Below are 22,527 nucleotides of genomic sequence, written 5' to 3'. Positions count from 1 at the left end.
GTTGACAGTGAGGCGGTGACATCATTAATAGTGTCAGTCATCATTGGAACGCAATCACTCGCTTAAAATGTAATCACTTTTTAAAATGCTTCTGAAATATTTTAGCACCTTTCTTGACCAAATGTTAGGCCTAAGCCAGACTGTATTTTAGACAGTCAAACGCTTTAGGCTAATACCTGCACGTTGCCACAGAGACCTATTTAGAATGCTTTCTTCAAGGTGTTTACTATGGCCTAGATGTGTTGGGTGAAGGCTTGTATTCTGATACATCTGTAAAGATGATGCCTGAGTGTCATTGGGAGCCCTGCCTGTGAGTGTGTTCTTCAGTCATTAGGAGCAGGCCTATATCGGACACCCACAGACAGGACCCGGCCACAGCTAGGAGAGGAGGCATTGTCCTGGTGTCGGGTTTCAAGTTCAACACTGAACTACATGTTGTCCCTCCCCTCTTAGTCATCCCCCTATTACTGAATGAATGAATGAGACAGACAGGGGATACCCTCTAGTCATCCCTCTATTACTGAATGAATGAGACAGACAGGGGATACCCTCTAGTCATCCCTCTATTACTGAATGAATGAGACAGACAGGGGATACCCTCTAGTCATCCCTCTATTACTGAATGAATGAGACAGACAGGGGATACCCTCTAGTCATCCCTCTATTACTGAATGAATGAGACAGACAGACAGGGGATACCCTCTAGTCATCCCCCTATTACTGAATGAATGAATGAGACAGACAGGGGATACCCTCTAGTCATCCCTCTATTACTGAATGAATGAGACAGACTGGGGATTCTCGTTTCATTTTAAATCCTCAACACCACAATGAAACATGTGAATTCCTCTGTCAGAGGTGCACTTTAATGAAAAGTGACTGAAAGAGCTAAATCCTTTTACACTAAGTGGTTGTTGGTTCTCTCTATAGAGCTTAACAGACACGTGACTTTTCGTGACGTACGTTGCCCCGGAAGTAAGTTCCGCATCCATTTTCTCCATAGACATTTCGGTAAATCCAAATATAACGAGTTTTAAGGCTCGAACCAAGCCAAAAGGTCTTCCAGAGAATCGTGAGAGACCATAAAACATTCGGTTTAAGCGAGAAGAAAAAATACGGGACTAAAATCGATTTACAGATGTACTTTTCTATAACAGTTGTGATATACTCAGCTGGCTTTCAAACCTCACATCAATGTTGTTCGCTGTATGATTAGTGCTTCACAAAGATGGCAATAATCAAATGTGAGTATAATAGCCAGCTAATGTTGCAGTAGCATGTTAGTCAATGCTAGCGTCATTAGCTTATAGTTAATAGTCATATATTGCCTTCAAAAATATGATACTACTGACTGAGATTGCTCAATTAAATTTGAATAAGAATGCAGCAATGTATATCATAATATACACTCAAATGAAAAAACAACATATCAATGCAGTCATTGCTTGAACAGTTGAATAGAGGTCAAATGCCAACCATCTGTCATTTGAGAAGCTAAAATGCAAACTTTTAATGCCAGCAGACAGGTTGAGCGCTGGTGACGTGGGACGTGGGTGATGGGTCCTCTCTTAACCCCAGAGCACATTCCACAGCCGTGGCTGGACAGCTAGACGAGAGAGAGAGAGAGACAGAGAGAGACAGCTAGACGAGAGAGAGAGAGAGACAGAGAGAGAGAGAGAGAGAGAGACAGAGAGAGACAGCTAGACGAGAGAGAGAGAGAGACAGAGAGAGAGAGACAGACAGGTCAGGAGGACCAGGGGTCAGATCAGCACCTCTCAACTGACGACGGCACGTCACAATGGCAGCCTTGTCTTTGCCCCAGAAAAAGGCCTGCAGGCATTGTAAGGTCCTGGCTATGTCCAGGCCCTGCAGGCATTGTAAGGTCCTGGCTATGTCCAGGCCCTGCAGGCATTGTAAGGTCCTGGCTATGTCCAGGCCTGCAGGCATTGTAAGGTCCTGGCTATGTCCAGGCCTGCAGGCATTGTAAGGTCCTGGCTATGTCCAGGCCCTGCAGGCATTGTAAGGTCCTGGCTATGTCCAGGCCTGCATGCATTGTAAGGTCCTGGCTATGTCCAGGCCTGCAGGCATTGTAAGGTCCTGGCTATGTCCAGGCCCTCACATCACTATGTCCTGGCTATGTCCAGCCTGCAGGCATTGTAAGGTCCTGGCTATGTCCAGGCCTGCAGGCATTGTAAGGTCCTGGCTATGTCCAGGCCTGCAGGCATTGTAAGGTCCTGGCTATGTCCAGGCCTGCAGGCATTGTAAGGTCCTGGCTATGTCCAGGCCTGCAGGCATTGTAAGGTCCTGGCTATGTCCAGGCCCTGCAGGCATTGTAAGGTCCTGGCTATGTCCAGGTCCTGCAGGCATTGTAAGGTCTCGGCTATGTCCAGGCCCTCACATCACTATGTCCAGGCCCTCACATCACTATGTCCAGGCCCTCACATCACTATGTCCAGGCCCTCACATCACTGCTACTGTATGTCCAGGCCCTCACATCACTATGTCCAGGCCCTCACATCACTATGTCCAGGCCCTCACATCACTATGTCCAGGCCCTCACATCACTATGTCCAGGCCCTCACATCACTATGTCCAGGCCCTCACATCGCTGATATGGAGGCGATTTGGTTTGTAGAAGCACACTGGAAGCCTGATTACACACTTGATTGTCTGTGAGAGAGAGAGAGAAAAAAGTGTTCGCTTTTAGGTTGAAATTGAGGAATGATTAGCGAGACACAGATGTGCTAATGTGCTAGTCTAATGTGCTAGTCTAATGTGCTAGTCTAATGTGCTAGTCTAATGTGCTAGTCTAATGTGCTAGTCTAATGTGCTAGTCTAACGTGCTAGTCTAATGTGCTAGTCTAATGTGCTAGTCTAATGTGCTAGTCTTGTGTTATCAGGAAACCTGGCAGAATCACTTTGTTTGACTGATTAACTAAAAGACAGAGCTGAGTAGGAGTTTCTTTAAGGTCAAACTGGCAGCAGCAACATCCCTCCTGAAGACAGTTCAATTTCTCCTTCACAAGGCTCATTGTGTAACCAACCTCAGCGCGCGCTTCTATTTTCAAATGCATGGATACGTCTCCCAAGGGCACCTCGGAGCAGCGGACTTTTCACGATTTTGTCCCAAGTTTCTCAAAATTGTGACTCTCAAAACATACAGACTGCGCTAAACACTTAGAACAAAGAGTCTGGCAGAATGCAGGGAACACTCACTCTGTCAAAGGGTTGCGTCTTTCACTGCTCTTAGTTTTCATGTCGTCTCTAATGTAGGTGAGTCGTTTCAAATATTGCATACGTAAGGAATACCATTTCATAGTAGATCTTTAGTGCAATTTGATATTTCCTGCTGTCTGGTCTGGTTTTGAGACATAATAGATGCATAGTTCTTCTCACGACATCTGTTTTTGCAGGTTAGTTATCTCAGACGGAGCGGGTTGCCATGACAGGGCTTGTCTTTCTTTCTTGTAATGTATGCTTATTGTGAAACTGGCGGTCAGTCTCTGTTGTCAGTTTTCTCTTTTTTCACCACCGCTCCTCCTGACTTTGCTGGCCTTTTTTGTGAGGACATATTGTACATTACAATTAAATACATTGGTTTTATCGTCAAAGCAAAACGTGTAAATTAACACTTTTTATATGTAGTCACACCAATAGAGTACCGCAGGGATGGCATATTTTTGTAGGCTTAACCAGAAATCGCCGCCATTTTTGGTTCGTCAGTGGAAAAGTTTCTGGGGATTTCACTTAAATGCATAAAATAAGTAACCTGACGCTGCCAGATGGACGGTATAGCTCCACATAGGTTTCACTAAACCAGTCGATCTGGGAATGAAGTCACCAGACCCGCTGACGGAGGCGGGCACTTTTTCCAAGCTACTTGGCAGGTGATTGGATGACCCATCTGTCTATCACCGCTGGTGGGTGTTAACTTCAACCAATCAGATCGCCGAAGGTGCCTGTGGATGATCTCCGTGGTATTCATTGATTGAGTCCTCACGGTCGTAAAGTCACCTTCGAAGCATTTAGTTAGATTATAACGAACTAGTTGTGTGGCTTAGCCTTCCCAAATGTTGAGGGTCGTTTTTTAGAATTTAATACATAGAATTGGGAACGTTAAATTCAATTTCATTCAGACTGCCTGTCACTTCTGCGGCGGCAGCCATGTTGACGAGTGAAAAGAACTACAAAGACCATGTACCCACTACTTGCCCAGACGAGCCTGCCCGCCTACGGCCGCCGCTGATTCGTCGGCCCGGCATGGCTCGACCAATCATCTTAACTGCCTGTGCGGGTCCAGACCGTCACGGAGAACCAAATGAAATGTGAGTTCACGTGACGGGCGGTTTACCAGGCTATAAAATAAGGTCTGTGGTTAACAAAAGTTTATGGGAACGCGAATTTGGCTTCAGCAGGATCATCTTCATAAACGTTAATGACTTTTGGAACGTAAATGTGTTTTCTTAACATGATTTTTTAGAAAAGGCATAAAAGTGATTTACCGTTTATGAAGATGATCCTGCTGAACCCAAAATTTGCATTCCCATAAACTTTTGTTAACCACAGACCTTATTTGATGCATTTCAGTGAAATCCCCATTCTAAAACCCCATTCACTTTCCCCCTGATGAACCTGGAAGTCATTAGTATACGTCCGGACTCATTCCTGCGCTTATCTTGTAACATAGCAATGTAAGCTAGTTGTTTTCTCAACAATAGGTCCAATCAAATCTGAAAGAAACAAACAAATCACTTTGCCAAGTTTGGGATCTGTTCCATTGCAGACCGGTTCCAATATCTAGAACCGACCAGATCATCATCAAAACACATTTTGCCTTTTCAATTCTCATGACCAATTCCCAGTTTTTGTCCCTGCTCCTTTTTTTTCAACGGCAAGAAAATTTGCAATTCAATTCACTATTGAATTGTGTCGCTCACCATTCTTAGCTTGTCTGCTGTGTGTGAGTGATTGTGAGGTTTAGTAGTCATCTTGGGGAGCAGCCGTGTGTGTTCGTTCTTCACTTGTGTGCAACATTATGAGCTGAAGAGAATGACGGCTTTGAAGAAGAGATTGCAAGTGTGGCTACACTTCAACTGATGGTAACATGAGCGTACAAAGCAAAACTCAGAATTCAGAACAATTAACACGTGAAAGAATGAATTTGATGGGAAAAATAAAATGGAATTTGGAAAAAAAAGATTTCATATGGCTCTAGAGCAGGGATACTCAACTTGCTTTGCCCGGGGGGCCACTTTCGTGAAATGATAGAAGGCCAGGGGCCAGTTAATAAACAAACAATATCCATTTTTCTGTAGCGGATTGTAGGTTTTTGGGGTGTCAGCCGGAGTTTAGTCTGACAATGTTGTGCACACCGGATAGTTCGTTAGGTTAAGTTAGTTAGGTTAAGTACATACATAAGTGCCTGGGTAGCGAGCAGATGGCAGTATTTGACAATTCAGCAGCTAAATTATAGATTATTGAAAGATATTCCATATTCCAGACTGAAATGCTATAACAGAAGTGGAGTATTGGCCAGAATGACATGAACATTTGGACACTTATTCAGCGGGTATCTTGCATGTTGCATTCAGGTGCTCTGTAATTGTGGCCCGCGGGCTGCAAGTTGAGTATCACTGCTCTAGAGTTTAGTTTGTCCTCTGCTCTGTCACTATGCTGCTATGCAGTTGAGTAACTGCTCCCTTTCCACAGAGGACTAAACTGTTACTGAACACACTCACAAGTCACATCGTCACAACCGCTCAGCCACCTGTCCTGCATAGTCACATCACAACCGCTCAGCCACCTGTCCTGCATAGTACATACACACAGTCTACAGCTTTATGATATTTGTACAGTTTGGGACTTGTGGGTAGTGAGTGAGTGATGTGGCAAAACATCATGGTGTCAGCAGCTAATTTATCTTATTCTTTGTCATTTGGAATGATTAGCAGAATTTAAATCAATCCAGATCATGTTACCCTACTATGTATAAAAGGACTGATAAAGATCAAGTTGTTAAGCAGGAATTGTCATTGAGAAAATCTTATCAGCTCACAAAAATAAATGGGCTGGAATAAGCTTGTGCTGATCTTAATGTCTAACCTTCTACATAATATATTCCATTAGGTATCTGATCTGCAATAATATGCAAAGGGTTAGGCCACGCACTGTTTACTTGGATAACTGACTTCTCATGGACCCTTTACATGGGATCCCACACACATCTCTTACAGGCACATAGGCAGTGTTTGCCCTACCATTCTACAGGCCAGAAAAAAAATCTGCTCTCCCCAAAATCTCAATAAACCTTTATGGCATATTATTACAATACAACAATACTGGTGTTGACAGTAATAGAAGATGCCAAATCATTCAAAACAATAAGCATTTTGCTTTTAGGAGCATCGTGCCCAGCGTGCGGCGCTGTTCCAAAACGTGTCAACGTGTGTCGTTGCCTGGGAAACGCACATCCCATAATACAGCTGTTCGCATTGCATCCCATAATAGTATGATGATGCTTGGGATGCCATTGCGAACATAGATGTGAACAGGTTAGCTACAAGTTTAGCGTCGCCAGTGAGGGGTCCCACCGTTGCGGTCGGGGTACGTTTCCAAATCCCTCCAGGCCTGAAACATTTTCTAGGGGAAACACTGGGCACCTTACGCAGCTGGTAGGGCCAAACTGTAGTATTGGAATGTGAGTTACAGTTATATGTTTGTTTTGTTTTTCTTTCTTTCTGTGTCTGAGCCTTTAGTTTTTTACGTTTTGAAAATGGCAAGATAATAAAATAACTTGAGGTATTGCTTGCTTACTTACTGACATGTATCCAATTATCGCTAGTTTTGTTTATAATGATATTATGGTGTTCAAGGTTCCCACAGGTCCTTGAAATGATTAGTTAGTCAATTTGAGGGGGGGGGGGCAAGTTTTTCTGAAAATAGTCATAGATCATTGAAAGTGAGTGAGCGAATTATATATTTTATGCAAGAATAGAAATTGAAGTTCTTTCGATATTTTTTTTTACTTAACAGCTCAGTTGAGAAGTGTTCACACGTTCAAGCCTCACTCTCTTATTAATAGTTGTCTGTGAGCTTCAGTAAAGCTGCTAGATCTCATCAAAACCATCAGTGTTGTAACAGAAATCAACCTTCATCCATGTCTCAAACTGTGTCTCTAACTGCCCTGTTGGCTTCTTCAATTTGAGGGAACTGGGCCTGGAAAGTCATTGAAAAGTCCTTGAATGTGATGTTTCAGAAGGTGTGTGCACCCTGGCTCTCTTAGCCACAGCTACCTTAACTTAAATGCAGAGAAAAGGGAAGTGCAAAATACAGGGGAAAAGTCATGTTTGGCAATGGCATGAAGGAGGAGTTATTTCTATTGAATAGAATAGAACTTGAATTGCCACACGACCAGGGCCTGTGGTATTTGTTAACATATATATTTTGCCAAGTCAAAATCATTGATGGTCACGAATGACGCCAGCGGTTGGTTAGATATTGTGAAAAGGGCAATGCAAAATCAAGGTTTACAATACTGTATCTTACTTGGTAACAGCTAGATAACGTGTTTGACAGACATACTGAATTATGAAAATGATGTTGATCTGACATGATACCACAGGATGATGGAACACTGATCATGTCGTCACATGAGGATACCACCTGACCCGACCCGACCAATCAGTGTGTTTGACTCATTGTCTGCGTATGCCTGTCACATAATCAATGACTCCACTTATCATCACGATATCTATTCAAGATTCACTTGAATTGCCAGAGGAAGTAAATAGATGACATGAGGAATTTGACATAGTGCACGTATGCAGCACAGCGGTCACATCAGTAGAAGACGGAGCAATACAGAAAATACTCTCAAATGATAAAGTGCAAAGTGACATACTGTATAATATTGGGGGATTGGGGGGCGGGGTTAGGAGGATAGTGTCCGTAGTAGGGATGTTCATTTTGAAAATTTTCCATAATCGATGATCTGTGAAAATTAACGATCAATTATCGATTATCGATCATATTAATACTTATATATTTTTATATATATATATATATATATATATATATTTTTTTTACAAAATGAATGCCTATGGCAGAAAATACGAAAGACAACGTGTTCTCCTCAATGAACTCTTTATTTCAATGTGTCTCCTCTCCAACACTGCTGTCCCCGGCGCATGCCGATGTGAATTCCCCATGTTTAAAACAGTTTTGTTGGCACAAAGGCCCGTGCCCAGCCAGAAAACTAGAGACTATATGAAGCTCCACCTCACGTTAGTCGGCTGTGCAATGGAGTGGGGCGATAATAACAAAATCGATCCAAATTCCACAGGATCGATCAATTATCGATTTTCGACAATTGATGAACATCCCTAGTCCGTAGCATCATGTCCATGGAGGGAGGGGCCTCGGCCCGTTACTGAGACGGTTGTGCTCGGGGGCTTCGGTGGGGAGGAAGTGATCAAGTGGTGTTTTGAGCGGGCTGTTGGCTGTTGGCTGTTGGGTCTGGTTGAAGAGGTGGATGGCGGTTGGGAAGACCTGAGATGACATATGGACATATGACATAATGACCCTAATAATTCTTCAGACCTCAATACTAATTGCCCGTTGTGTTTGCGTTGTTTGTTTACCTAAGAAAAAACGATGCTGAGACATGTTTGCTGTCATTTATGGTCACGTTCCTTCTGTTCTCGTCTGCTCACACACACAGGTACAAACATGCACACACACGTACGTACGTACGTACACACACACACACACACACACACACACACACACACACACACACACACACACACACACACACAGTGAACCAGGTGAAGATAACATGTTACTCGAGAATGCGCAATAAACACATCGCAAAGACTGCCTGAAACGCAATGAATAAGAAAAGTGGTTTTATTTACATGCCTCATGCATTCCCACTCAGCATCTGATCATTTTGTCTTGTTGTAAATCCAGCGTAAACCTTTCCCTTGCAACAGTGCGCTCTGCCCCTCTGCCAAAGCCCAAACACGCTGTGTGTAGTTTCAGCTAGAGTCAGTGTGTATTTCATTTCTTTATTCAGTGGGCACAGGCTATGTTTGGGGTCTATGTTAGCATTATTAAAGCAGAAAGACATAGGAACTGTATAGCTAATATGCATACTTTAATATCTGTTTATTTATCGCAAGTCGTAACGTCATCGCTACATTGAACAATGTTATTGCACATCGCAGATTTTCCTCATATCGTGCAGGCCTAGTCTAGAGGGATAAGAATTAACATTGGCAGGAAAAAAAACATCTTAAAAGGACAGTAATATTGTTTTATAACGCAATTATTTCTGGGACAATATAACGAGCAACAAACAGTGGTTATCGTGTGACAGGCCCATGTGTGTGTGGCGCCGGCATGCCCACAACACTGGAGACCTTTTCATAAAGCAGGGCCATAGAGACGACAATTAGATTGTCTTATCATGATTTCTAATATTAATAGTCACAAACAGCTGATTCATATAGTCAACACTTAGCAAGAGTGCTAGTCAGAGAGCCAACTAACTGACTTTTCAACTTGTATTTGAGAGTTGCCAGTCAAGGCTGAACAAAGGAGGAGGTTGCAGATTAGTGACGGTTAGAATGTTAAATGCATGAAGTTACAGCACTTCTGCTGCAGATAGTCTGCAATTGTTAGTGTTTGTCAGTGTACTCTACTCACTGAGCTTCTGTCCTGTTTGTCAGTGTACTCTACTCACTGAGCTTCTGTCCTGTTTGTCAGTGTACTCTACTCACTGAGCTTCTGTCCTGTTTGCCAGTGTACTCTACTCACTGAGCTTCTGTCCTGTTTGTCAGTGTACTCTACTCACTGAGCTTCTGTCCTGTTTGTCAGTGTACTCTACTCACTGAGCTTCTGTCCTGTTTGTCAGTGTACTCTGCTTACTGAGCTTCTTAGTGTTTGTCAGTGTACTCTGCTCACTGAGCTTCTGTCCTGTTTGTCAGTGTACTCTGCTCACTGAGCTTCTGTCCTGTTTGTCAGTGTACTCTACTCACTGAGCTTCTGTCCTGTTTGTCAGTGTACTCTACTCACTGAGCTTCTGTCCTGTTTGTCAGTGTACTCTACTCACTGAGCTTCTGTCCTGTTTGTCAGTGTACTCTACTCACTGAGCTTCTGTCCTGTTTGTCAGTGTACTCTACTCACTGAGCTTCTGTCCTGTTTGTCAGTGTACTCTGCTCACTGAGCTTCTTAGTGTTTGTCAGTGTACTCTGCTCACTGAGCTTCTGTCCTGTTTGTCAGTGTACTCTGCTCACTGAGCTTCTGTCCTGTTTGTCAGTGTACTCTACTCACTGAGCTTCTGTCCTGTTTGTCAGTGTACTCTACTCACTGAGCTTCTGTCCTGTTTGTCAGTGTACTCTGCTCACTGAGCTTCTTAGTGTTTGTCAGTGTACTCTGCTCACTGAGCTTCTGTCCTGTTTGTCAGTGTACTCTGCTCACTGAGCTTCTGTCCTGTTTGTCAGTGTACTCTACTCACTGAGCTTCTGTCCTGTTTGTCAGTGTACTCTACTCACTGAGCTTCTGTCCTGTTTGTCAGTGTACTCTGCTCACTGAGCTTCTGTCCTGTTTGTCAGTGTACTCTACTCACTGAGCTTCTGTCCTGTTTGTCAGTGTACTCTGCTCACTGAGCTTCTGTCCTGTTTGTCAGTGTACTCTACTCACTGAGCTTCTGTCCTGTTTGTCAGTGTACTCTGCTCACTGAGCTTCTGTCCTGTTTGTCAGTGTACTCTGCTCACTGAGCTTCTGTCCTGTTTGTCAGTGTACTCTACTCACTGAGCTTCTGTCCTGTTTGTCAGTGTACTCTACTCACTGAGCTTCTGTCCTGTTTGTCAGTGTACTCTACTCACTGAGCTTCTGTCCTGTTTGTCAGTGTACTCTACTCACTGAGTTTCTGTCCTGTTTGTCAGTGTACTCTGCTCACTGAGCTTCTGTCCTGTTTGTCAGTGTACTCTGCTCACTGAGCTTCTGTCCTGTTTGTCAGTGTACTCTACTCACTGAGCTTCTGTCCTGTTTGTCAGTGTACTCTACTCACTGAGCTTCTGTCCTGTTTGTCAGTGTACTCTACTCACTGAGCTTCTGTCCTGTTTGTCAGTGTACTCTGCTCACTGAGCTTCTGTCCTGTTTGTCAGTGTACTCTGCTTACTGAGCTTCTGTCCTGTTTGTCAGTGTACTCTACTCACTGAGCTTCTGTCCTGTTTGTCAGTGTACTCTACTCACTGAGCTTCTGTCCTGTTTGTCAGTGTACTCTACTCACTGAGCTTCTGTCCTGTTTGTCAGTGTACTCTACTCACTGAGCTTCTGTCCTGTTTGTCAGTGTACTCTGCTCACTGAGCTTCTGTCCTGTTTGTCAGTGTACTCTGCTCAGTTCCAGGACATTTACAAGTTTCCTGTTCCTCCTTGGAGTCTCTTCAGAATGTAATTTGTCTCTTTAAAGCTCACTTTACATGCCAGCTGCTCTGTCCTTGGATGTTTTTTACGGCGGAGACAATTTGTGAGCCAGTTCTGTGGAAAGGCTTAAACATTATATTACACGTTGTCACAATTCATCCGTGTGTTGTTGACAGAATGATGGCAGTTATGCAAACTGGCTATTTATTAATTTTCCGGATATGTGACGGAAATATTTAGTTTCGCACTTCTATGATCTATGAAACTGTTGACTCAATTATTTAACTTGGTTTGATAAGGTGGTATAGAGCAGAGGTTCTCAAATGTTTTTCAGCCAAGAACCCCTTACAAGATAGAAAATATACCGGGGACCCCCTCCTTCTGATTTGTGATTTTGAGCTAAGCTTAATTGTTTCCACGGTAACGTGCTTGACTTTTAAATTGATAGGTTTGTTAGATTAGAATGTAATCCATGAACCATTTTAGATTTAAAGCATAAACTATTTTCGTTGAACTATGCAAAAATTGAATTTTGCAAAAAAAAAAAATATATACCGGTATATATTTTTTTATTACATTACATTTACATTACGTTATTTAGCAGACACTTTTGTTTTGTCCAAAGCGACTTACAATATCACAATTTGTCAACAGAGAAAAAACCACTATGCAACACAATCAATGACAGCCAAGATATTTTGATAGACTAGCACCATGTAGGAAGTAGTTTGAGAAGGAATAAGTAACATTTAAGTAGTAAGTAAAAACATTTTTTTTTTACGTGAAAACTTTTCGCGGACCCCCATTTGAGAACCACACTGGTATAGAGGCGTTTATGCTAAGAGTGTTGTGTTTATGATTCTTTCTTCAGGGCGTACTCCCTAGTTGACTCCAGCCAGGTGTCCACCTTCCTCATCTCTATCCTTCTAATCGTCTATGGCAGCTTCAGGTGAGTGTCATCCACTATCCATTATTTTAGTCATCCAGTAATCTACCGGTTATTCCAAAGATTGTTGATTGTTTTAATTTATGAAGATGTAGGCAATACTGTTCAGCTAATATTGATGAAGCAGACTGAATTGAACTGAAAGGAATAAATATTAAATCACTAATAGTAACAGCCCAAGATGATGTCCTCTCAAATGTTCTGATCTACAGTCCACAACCCAACGATCATCAAGTTACTATTTTCTCCTTAAAAATTAGTCTTAGCTGATTATCAATTATAAAAATAGTTGACGATTTATTTTCTGTCGATCGAATAATCGATGAATCATTGCAGGTCTAGTCATCAGCCCTGCTCAGATAATCACATGATATGATATAAGGGTAATGGACAGCAAGCATCTTGTGTGACTTATAACCTAAAGCAACACGGGATGCACTGATGTGAACATTTTGGCCGATAACCGATATTAACATTTCTGTTATGTCCGATAACCGATATTTACAGATGTCCATATGATCTGTTTAAATACACGTTTTCTGCGATAATAAAATGTTGTACATAGTGAAAAACACATGGAAACACTGTGAATTTGAAAAAGTAATGTTTCTTTTTGTCCCCAAAACATTTTGAAAAGCCCATAAATCATAGATGTACCCAGTGGGCTAACTGGGAGCTCCGTTTGTGAGGCCAATGTGGAAGTAAACCTAAAGCTGCATTCTTTCAAATGGCCTACGGGGCGACTTTACTGGCAAGTCCGGTTACATGGAAGTGAATGGGCTAATGGTGTCAGTTCTCACTTGATTTATGGCCCCAGTAAACACTTTCCTAATAGAGAGCCCCAGGGATGACGTATTTTTGTAGTCAGAACGCGGAAGTCCCGGACTTCCTGGTTCTTCACCGTTTCTGTCTATGGGATTTTTGAATGGGTTTTTGCCGCGATGCTTCAAATAAGGTCTATGGGCAACGCAAGATTAATCAAACGTGAACCAGAGTTCAGTCGGATAATCTTCACACATGAGGACCACTTTCATGAGTTTTGTAGCGTAAATGCGAGCCCTAGAAGTAAAAAGCTCGTGCTAAGCTAATCCAGAACTACACACAGTGTCGCATAGGCTTCCACGTCACGTCAGCACTCAACCTGGACTGTTGTTGATGTGTGCACTGATTACCCCGGGCTGAACGGGGCTGAACCAGGTGAGGGAAAGAGAATTTCTGTGTTCGTCCTTTGAAGTGATGACGTTATTGATGTATAATATCCCCGTCGACTCAACAGTGTAGTCTCATTTAGCCGTTTGCTAGCTAGCCGCCCTTTTAACGGCACGTAAAAGCTTCAAAACTCATAAAAGTGGTCCTCATGTGTGAAGATGACATTACTAAACACTGGTTCGCGTTTGATTAAGCCAGCGTTGCCCAGAGAGATTATTAGAAGCATCGTGCCAAAAACCCATTCAAAACTCCCATAGGCGAAAACAGTGAAGAACCAGGACTGTTAGCATCGATGATTTCCGGACTCGTTCCTGCGGCTCTCTATGAGTTGATGGTCTCAATCACTAGTTTCTAGTCTTCTTCAATACAGCCTGATGTTCATTTAGTCAATGATGGACCCGTTTCATGTCAAATAGATGATAGATCTCCAAAGATAGATCTCCAAATAACCACAATAACCAAATAACAGTGAGAAGCCGAACCTCGAGCTTCAAAAGGCGAGTTTAGAAACCAGTGGGGGAGGTCGCGGTTGTTATGTCCAGATGTTTATACGTCTATGGATTTACCGCATTGTTTGCTCTCAATATGAAAAATTTGGCTGATACCCGATATTAACATTGCTGTTATTTTGCTCAACGCACTGATACAGATATATTACAAAAAATGACTAACATTAACCGATAGCGACATGATTGCCGATGTATCGTGCAGCCCTAACAGCAACATTTCTTAAAACGTAGGTTGCATTCCAAAATGGAGTCACAGGACTGTCTCTCTTGTGGGGCCACACATAACAAAAGTGGAAGTGTGTTTTAATAACCTTGGGTCGTAGCGTCAGACTAAATCTTCCAATTTTGGCTCGCAGGCTGCAAGAATTTAAGGCTTAAAGAAAATATATTTTGTTGTGTGTAGTATGTTGCAGAAATTGACGTACACATTTTCCCCACACAGTTTGCAAATGTACACATTCCTAAATCTGCTAAATGTTTGCTAAATGCACATTTCAAATGTAAGTCAAAGACACAAGTCACAGCACAGCAGACACAAGGCCTCTCCCAGTCCTTGAGTGCCCCGATGTTGCCTTATCTGTAACACAATGGCTGTTTATTGTGTGCACCGGCCAAATCTAATGTTCTGCACCTGAGGGTCTTCTGATGAATTTAAGAAGATGAGGATATCGACCAAAAAGTCTTCATTGTAACTTTATTATCAGGTATTTGGCCTCTGGGAGTTGGATTCCTTCACATCACGTTGCCTAGTTGAGAGGCAAGCTGTGCGTGTCCATATCTTTTTACACAGGCATGAAAATAAGTAACTAGTGCAGCTGCATTAATGCACTCAAGTATAACATCAACTAGAGACCAAATGTGGGCCAGGGGCATAAAGTGTGTGTGTGTGTGTGTGTGTGGGTGGGGGGGGGAACAGGGGGCAGGCAATGTTTTGATGTGAGCTCCACACCTGTAAGGTTCCGTGACTGCAACTTGCACACTATCGTGTTCGTGTCCACAGACAGACAAACAGACACATGATATAAACCTGGCAGAGTACAAAACGTCTTCTGTGGTAGTTCCCACTACAAGTGCCACGATGCCACACACACACACACAGACCTGACACACACACACACAGCGAGACACACAGACTCACAAGGTGGAAACATTACCACCAGACGGTGTCGTGGCTGGTAATTAGGTATAGGTATCAGTTTGTTGGCCAAACTACGTCTACCTGAAATACACCTGGACTATCAGCACAACAATAACCCTGTTCGGAATCAGTCCCTATTACAGAAATAGTGGACTATTTAGTGTGTCGCCATTTTTTTTTATAGTGTCTGAATTCTAAACTGTTACCGTAATCTGATTCACAATTTAGTCCACTATAAAATACCCACAATGCACAACGATTTCTAGTGAACAGCGAACGCACCCTACGTTTTCGCCGGTATACCACAATGCAATGCAGTTGTCTTTACCGAAGGAGAAGAAGAAAGTCAGTCGTTAGCTCGCGAGCTAACAAGCTTCTGAGCTACTTGATCAGCAAAGCTTGCGATTAGGAGACAGCACCATAGTTGACAAAACCACACACACACGTAATTAGAATTTCAACGATTTATTTAGGATTTAGCAGTGAAAACGTGCAACATCAATACTACCTGATGAGCACATCTCAATCTGCTCGTGAGCTCAGTTGTTTATGTGATAGTGGGCGCAGATTGCTTGCGTCAGATGAATACCCGGCACATCTGGTGACGCAATGATCTCCAGGAAAAAAATCTGTGTAGTGTCAGAAACTGATTTTGATCATTCCCCATATAGTTCACTATATGATCAACACTACATATAGTTCACTATATGATCAACACTACATATAGTTCACTATGATAAACACTATATATAGTTCACTATATGATCAACACTACATATAGTTCACTATGATAAACACTATATATAGTTCACTATATGATCAACACTACATATAGTTCACTATATGATCAACACTATATGGGAATGAGTGAGTGAGTGAATGAATGAAGGATTCTGAACGCGGCTACTGGAACTGTGAGAGAGCCAAAGGTTACTATACTGTCACACAAGTGTGTTGTGTTCCACACAGTCATTCACCTGGACATGTACACATTTACAAGATTCACCCTGGGAACTGTTACATTTACAGGAAAATGGAAGATGCAAAATGCATGTCAGCCAGGATCAAACAACTTGTGGGAGAAGCGATAGCGATCGTTAGCAGCAGACAGCCGAGCAGCACAGCAGCTTGTCATATCGTCACGTCGTTAAGAGTACCACAGGGATGAGGTGTTTTTGTAGGCTTACCCACAAGTCCCTGCACTTCCTGGTTCCTTTTGTCTACAAGCCAATGGGAGATTTGTATGGGAACTTCTGTTAAATCTCTGAAATAAGATCTGTGGTTCACAAAAGTTTATGAAACGGTGAACTTTGCGTTCAGCAAGATAATCCCCACAAATGAGGACCACTTTTATGACCTTTGAACCATAAATGGGATTTTACAAAGTTTTTCAGAAACTTTTGCTAACCACAGACCTTCTTACTTCAGGCATTGAATCAAAATCCCCGTACAGAAATCTCTTCTGACTTACAGACGAGGGAAACAGAAGTGCTAACACTTCCCAGGGGCTGGTTGCCAGTAGTTGCAAGTTTCAAATCCTCTTGTCGTGAATCTTTGGCCTAACTGGGCTTTAGACCTAGAATTCTGCTATGAAAGCTGTAACGGGGAGAGGGGGGGGGGGGGGGTGAGGACGATCGGTATCGGGCAGATATGGCTCATAGACGGTCGGTGTGGCAAAAAAAAAATCCCTACTTCACCTCATATCAACACTCTAAATCAGGGGTGGGCAACGTCTTTTTTCCTGAGGGCCATACTGACTTACATCAAGTAAGCGAAGGGCCACACATTGGAGATTATACCTGCCAACACTTCTGATCTTTGCGGGAGTCTCCCTATTTCTAACCCTCTCTCCCGCTGTGATTGGTAATTTCTTATTAATCTCCCGATATCATCATCATCATTTCCTTTATTTGACCAGGTAGATTATTGAGAACACATTCTCTTTTACAATAATGACCTGGCCAAGAGGGCATAGAGGCATACACAAAGTACAATCAATACAAATAAAAACAAATATAAACGGTGATAATATAATAATAATAATAATAATATAATAGTGATACAAATCCAATGGTTGTAGGAGATGAGATTTATTCACATAATTCTGCATGTTATTGAGTTTTTGGGGGTTGTTTTGTTTTCCTTTGAGGACATTGGGGGCCGGATTGAGATGGGGGCTGGGTCCGGCCCTGGGGCCGCATTTTGCCCATGTGTGCTCTAAATGCTGACTATGTTCTGATTGGTCACGATGGCAACAACACACTTCCTGCTCCTCCCTCCCGTCTGTCCACTCAGATCATTAAACATGGACTGTGAGAACCAGGAGAAGGATAAAGATGGAAACCCTTTAGCGCCAGGGTCCTTCAATAACGGCAACTCAAACAACAGTGAGTGTTACACATATGGTGAGCTATTTTCTCCTTATTTACAATTCATCCCGGCCCCATGGGTTCCCTATCATTTTGGCTAGCTGCTTAGCTAGCATCTAGTCTGATAAAAAGGCATGATTCATAGTTGTACATATTTATAATGTGTATTCACCTTATGTTCATACGCGGGGGGTGGGCCAAATTCTTCCGGGTTGTGTTCACACTTCCGGTGGTCACGGCGCGAAATACAAAAGAACGTTGTATGAAGAAAGTTGTTTCTAGAGCAGGAATGTGTTGAACATCGCCCGCAGCTGCGGTCCGAGTGATACAAATCAAGTCGAAGAGGAAAAAGATGAGATCAACAAAAAGAAAACAACGAAATGGGCAGTTAACAACAATTCTGAGACGTCCTTGTACAAAACATACCTGGACTCCAACATCGAAAGCTTCAGATGGTTTTCACAGTCTCCTCCGAGCGCAGCGCGAGCCACTTACGTCTTATAAGACCCGCAGACGTTAACGTAATTCCCTTGAATGTGAGAATTAACATGGCATTAACATGACAGTTACATGGCGTTGCATTCTTACACATTGCCGTTTGCTTTTATTTGGTATGTTACATACAATTGGCTAAATTAGTTAATTCAGAGTTAGATGATATTGGAGCAGCCAGCGTTTTTTTTTTTAGCCCGGAAGTCGTGACACAACCACACAACCGGGTCAAAAGGGGCGTGGCTACATAAGGTGAATATGTTGTGCATGTTTTGGGTGTGTGTGTGTGTTTATTAACTCGTTCTCTTGATGTGTTTGTATGTCTGTATTCTGTTGCAGGTATTCAGACCATAGACTCCACACAGGCGCTGTTCCTGCCAATAGGAGCTTCAGTGTCTCTGCTAGTCATGTTCTTCTTCTTTGACTCAGTACAGGTGGTCTTCACCATTTGCACTGCAGGTATCTGCCGTTTCTTCAATGTCTCCTCGCACAAGACAAGCCCAGTGTCAGGGAAGCTGTTTCACAGCCCTGTGTGTGTGTGTGTGTGTGTAGGCACGTAGGGAAGGAAAGATTGACTTTATGGTAGAGTTGGCGATAAAGTACAATTTCCTATGTCTGTTAAATGGTCACAGACGGGGGGGATAAAGCCTATTTTCCGGGTTGATTATTGAAGTTTGATTATTACAGTCTTTAGGCTGACACGAAAACAACTGAAGCAACCAGTCCAGGTGGAATAAGCTTTTGGTCTCACTGTTCTGCTCTCTTCCTTCTCCTCAGTTCTCGCAACAATTGCATTTGCATTCCTTTTGTTGCCAATGTGCCAGTATGTGACCAGACCCTGCTCCCCACAGAACAAGTAAGAACTAAGCTCTTTCTTTCTTTCTTTCTTTCTTTCTTTCTTTCTTTCTTTCTTTCTTTCTTTCTTTCTTTCTCTTTCCTATAATCCCATAATCCCGTCTAGGGGTGTCAAAAATAATCGATTATAAGATGCATCGCGATGCGGACGTGCACGATTCTGCATCGATTCACAAATATAAAAAACCGATAAAAAAAAAATATATATAATTAATAATCGAATAAAATAGAATGGAAGTACATGCAGTTGTTTGTTTGGATCATAGTACAATGCAATTCCAAATGCACTTTTGTTTTAAAAGTAGCCACACAGTGAGAAAAAAGAAATCATGTATTGGGGGGAAAAAAGTGATGCATCGATTGAAGATGCATCGATAATCGTAATCGAATCATAGCCCTCTGAATCGTTATGGAATCGTGAGGCCAGTGAAGATTCACAGCCCTAATCCCGTCTATCTCTTCTTCGTCGTCGCCCTGCTTCCTGAGGTTCTCTGCGTCTTTCACAAACCTGCATAGAGCCTAGGGGTGGGGGAAAAAATCGATACACCACAGTATCGCGATATTTTGCCTGACGATATCGTATCGATATTTGGACGCCAAATATCGATATTGCAAAAAAAAAAAAAAAAAAAAAAAAAAAAATTTTTTTGCAGGCCATGCCAGGCCACCGGGCTACTATAAACTTTAGTTCCAAGGCCAGCAGTAAACAAACGGTAGCATATTTTCATTTTGTTTTAACAGTAACAGTTTTGTCATAACAGTCATTTACAAATTCCCCAGTTACTGAATGGGCTGCACAAAATGTTTTGTGTAAGTGAAGTGAAGTTGCAAAAACTACATAAGTACAGTAGTCCACACACACATCCAGTTAAGGTGGACTGTAAGTAGACTGTAACAAACAGTTCAGTTTGTCAGGTGCATGCAACTATGACATGACTTTATGAAAGTTGTTGGTCTGTCTACTTGACAATGTTGCTGCAATAAAATGGTTGAAGTCAGATGTACAGACTGAAAAATTGTTCTTATATAAACCAGATGTTGACAAAGTTTTCCTTTGGGGACATCATTTGCAGTTGAAAAAGTAAGAAATCGTAATATATCGAAATATCGCAATATTCAATATATCGCAATATCGAAAATATCGCAGTATCGCAATACTATCGTATCGTGACTCAAGTATCGTTTCAGTATCGTATCGTGGGCATCTGGTGATTCCCACCCCTAATAGAGCCCATGTGACTCCACATTTTTAAGTGCATCGGTCTCTTGTCAATTATGGAACAAAATAGCCAAATCTCCATCATGATTTCACAGCATGCAAATCAGCTTCCCTTCCCCTCGACACATTCATCTCCTCGCATCATCGCTCTCATCAACCACATCAAAAGTGCAGCGTCGCCTGTTGTTGTTAGTACGCATTTAAAGGAACACTCCGCCCATTTTCAACCAGCTTTGTATCATTAGAACATCAGTAGTATATCAGAAAACTGTAAACTGTTTTGAAGTCTGTCATTTAATTTGACAGTTATTGAGTGTTAAAGTGTGGACACTAACTCAAATTAATAACTCATTAACTCAAATCAACTCTCAATAACTGTCAAACTAGATGACGGTTTTGAAGTCATTCATCTAGTTTGACAGTTATTGAGAGTTGATTTGAGTTAATGAGTTATTAATTTGAGTTAGTGTCCACACTTTAACACTCAATAACTGTCAAATTAAATGACAGACTTCAAAACTGTTTACAGTTTTCTGATATACTACTGATGTTCTAATGATACAAAGCTGGTTGAAAATGGGCGGAGTGTTCCTTTAACAAACACTGGCAAGTGTCCAGCAGAGAAACTGAAAGGAATCATGTTGCTACACTGAGGACATGTTTCTCTTCCCCTTAGTTCACAAACCTTAGCATCACTGCTACGTAGGCAGGACATTGATTATTTAGTTTTCTGTATGTTGATGAAGGTTTGCGGTAGGCATGGGCATTTCTAGCAAAAACACTATTCGAAATTCGCTGGCCGAAGTGGACTTTTAATCGAAATTCGAGAAAAAAAATATATACGGTATATAAAATAAAATAAAAAATGTATTTTTTTTTTATTTATTTTTTTGTGAGTGAAATGTTGCATTGTCTCCCCTGATTCTAAGTCTAAGGCTTTATTAATTAATAGAAAAAGCTTCTGCTGTGGATTTTTAGCTCAAACAATCATTGCACCACTGAAGTAAAGAACATGTTACATGACATTGACATTTTCGAAAATAAAAAACAGTTTTGACAATCATGAGTGGTTCATTAAATATTTAGTAGGCTCAGGTCTGAGTGCCAAAGGGGTGCCAAAGTCACCCCCTCTCCCTCTTCATGGGATTTCATCCGCCATTCATTTTTCCATAAACCTTGCTTAAAATGCTTATAAAAATTGTTTTACTTGCTCAAACCAAGCGATTCGACTATACTTAGAATCAGGGGAGACAATGCAACATTTCACTCAAAAAAAAAAAAAAAAAATCGAATTTCGACTTTCAATAATAAAAGTCGACCTTGATAATAACGATTATTCGAAAATTCGAAATTCGATGCCCATCCCTAGTTTACGGTGCGTCATTGTGTATTATTGCCTCGTCATGTACGTCCTACTGTATATACCATGGCTCACCCCTACTGTATATACCATGGCTCACCAATTTGGGGCTGCCCCCCGTCTGTTTTGGCCTACCATGGATTTCAGTGTTTCCCCTACCATTCTACAGGCCTGGCGGGGCCGCCAGGCCAACGACGCCCCCTGCCAGGCCAGAAAAAAAAGCTTTCTCCCCCCCCCTCCCCTCCCCAAAATTTCAATAAACCTTTGTGGCATATTATTACAATACAACAATACTGGTGTTGACAGTGGACAGTAATAGAAGATGCCAAATCATTCAAAACAATAAGCATTTTGCTTTTAGGAGTGTCAACGTGTGCCGTTGTCTGGGAAACGCACATCCCATAATACAACTGTTCGCATCGCATCCCATAATAGTATGATGATACTTGGGATGCCATTGCGAACATAGATGCGAACAGGTTAGCTAAAAGTTTAGCGTCGCCAGCGAGGGGCCCCACCGTTGCAGTTGGGGTACGTTTCCAAATCCCTCCAGGCCTGAAAAATTTAGGGGGAAAAAAAATCTACGGGAAACACTGGATTTGACACACACACACACACACACACACACACACACACACACACACACACACACAAAGCTGTGGTGGGCTAATTTTTAAAGGCAGCATGATGGGTCTTATACCATATGAACTAGAAGACCGAATGAATCGATTGGTACCAGCCCAGTGAACCTAGCATGTCGGGAAGGGGGCTAAATAACGCTCCAAATTTAGGCACAAGAAAAAGGAAAACTCCGGTAGTGTTGTGCGCGTTCTCGGCTGTGGCGATCCCACTGAGGAACAAACAAACATGTTGTGGGCTGCTCACAGAGCAGCATCCACTCCGCGGCCCATAGTCAACTTCCTCGCAGGCTTCTCCTGACCTGACAAAACACTCCTCCATCTGCTCCTCAACTGCTCTGAGTCCGACGTGCGGCTGTTAT

At 42.3% G+C, this 22,527-nt stretch overlaps 1 protein-coding gene across 1 annotated transcript in view; it reads left to right on the top strand.

Annotated features, from left to right (window-relative positions):
* Positions 1 to 22,527, top strand: part of sppl3 (signal peptide peptidase 3) — a 50,911-nt gene that overhangs the window by 10,114 nt on the left and 18,270 nt on the right. Inside the window, exons 2-5 of the mRNA XM_083657849.1 lie at positions 12,302 to 12,379; positions 17,528 to 17,637; positions 18,433 to 18,552; positions 18,871 to 18,949. Coding sequence (XP_083513975.1) covers positions 12,302 to 12,379; positions 17,528 to 17,637; positions 18,433 to 18,552; positions 18,871 to 18,949 — 387 coding nt within the window. The remainder of the gene's footprint in view (positions 1 to 12,301; positions 12,380 to 17,527; positions 17,638 to 18,432; positions 18,553 to 18,870; positions 18,950 to 22,527) is intronic.

The sequence above is a fragment of the Poromitra crassiceps genome, assembly GCF_964638095.1.
Source record: "Poromitra crassiceps genome assembly, chromosome: 21".
NCBI classification, from domain to species: domain Eukaryota; kingdom Metazoa; phylum Chordata; class Actinopteri; order Beryciformes; family Melamphaidae; genus Poromitra; species Poromitra crassiceps.
This window is presented reverse-complemented; position numbering and strand designations above follow the sequence as displayed.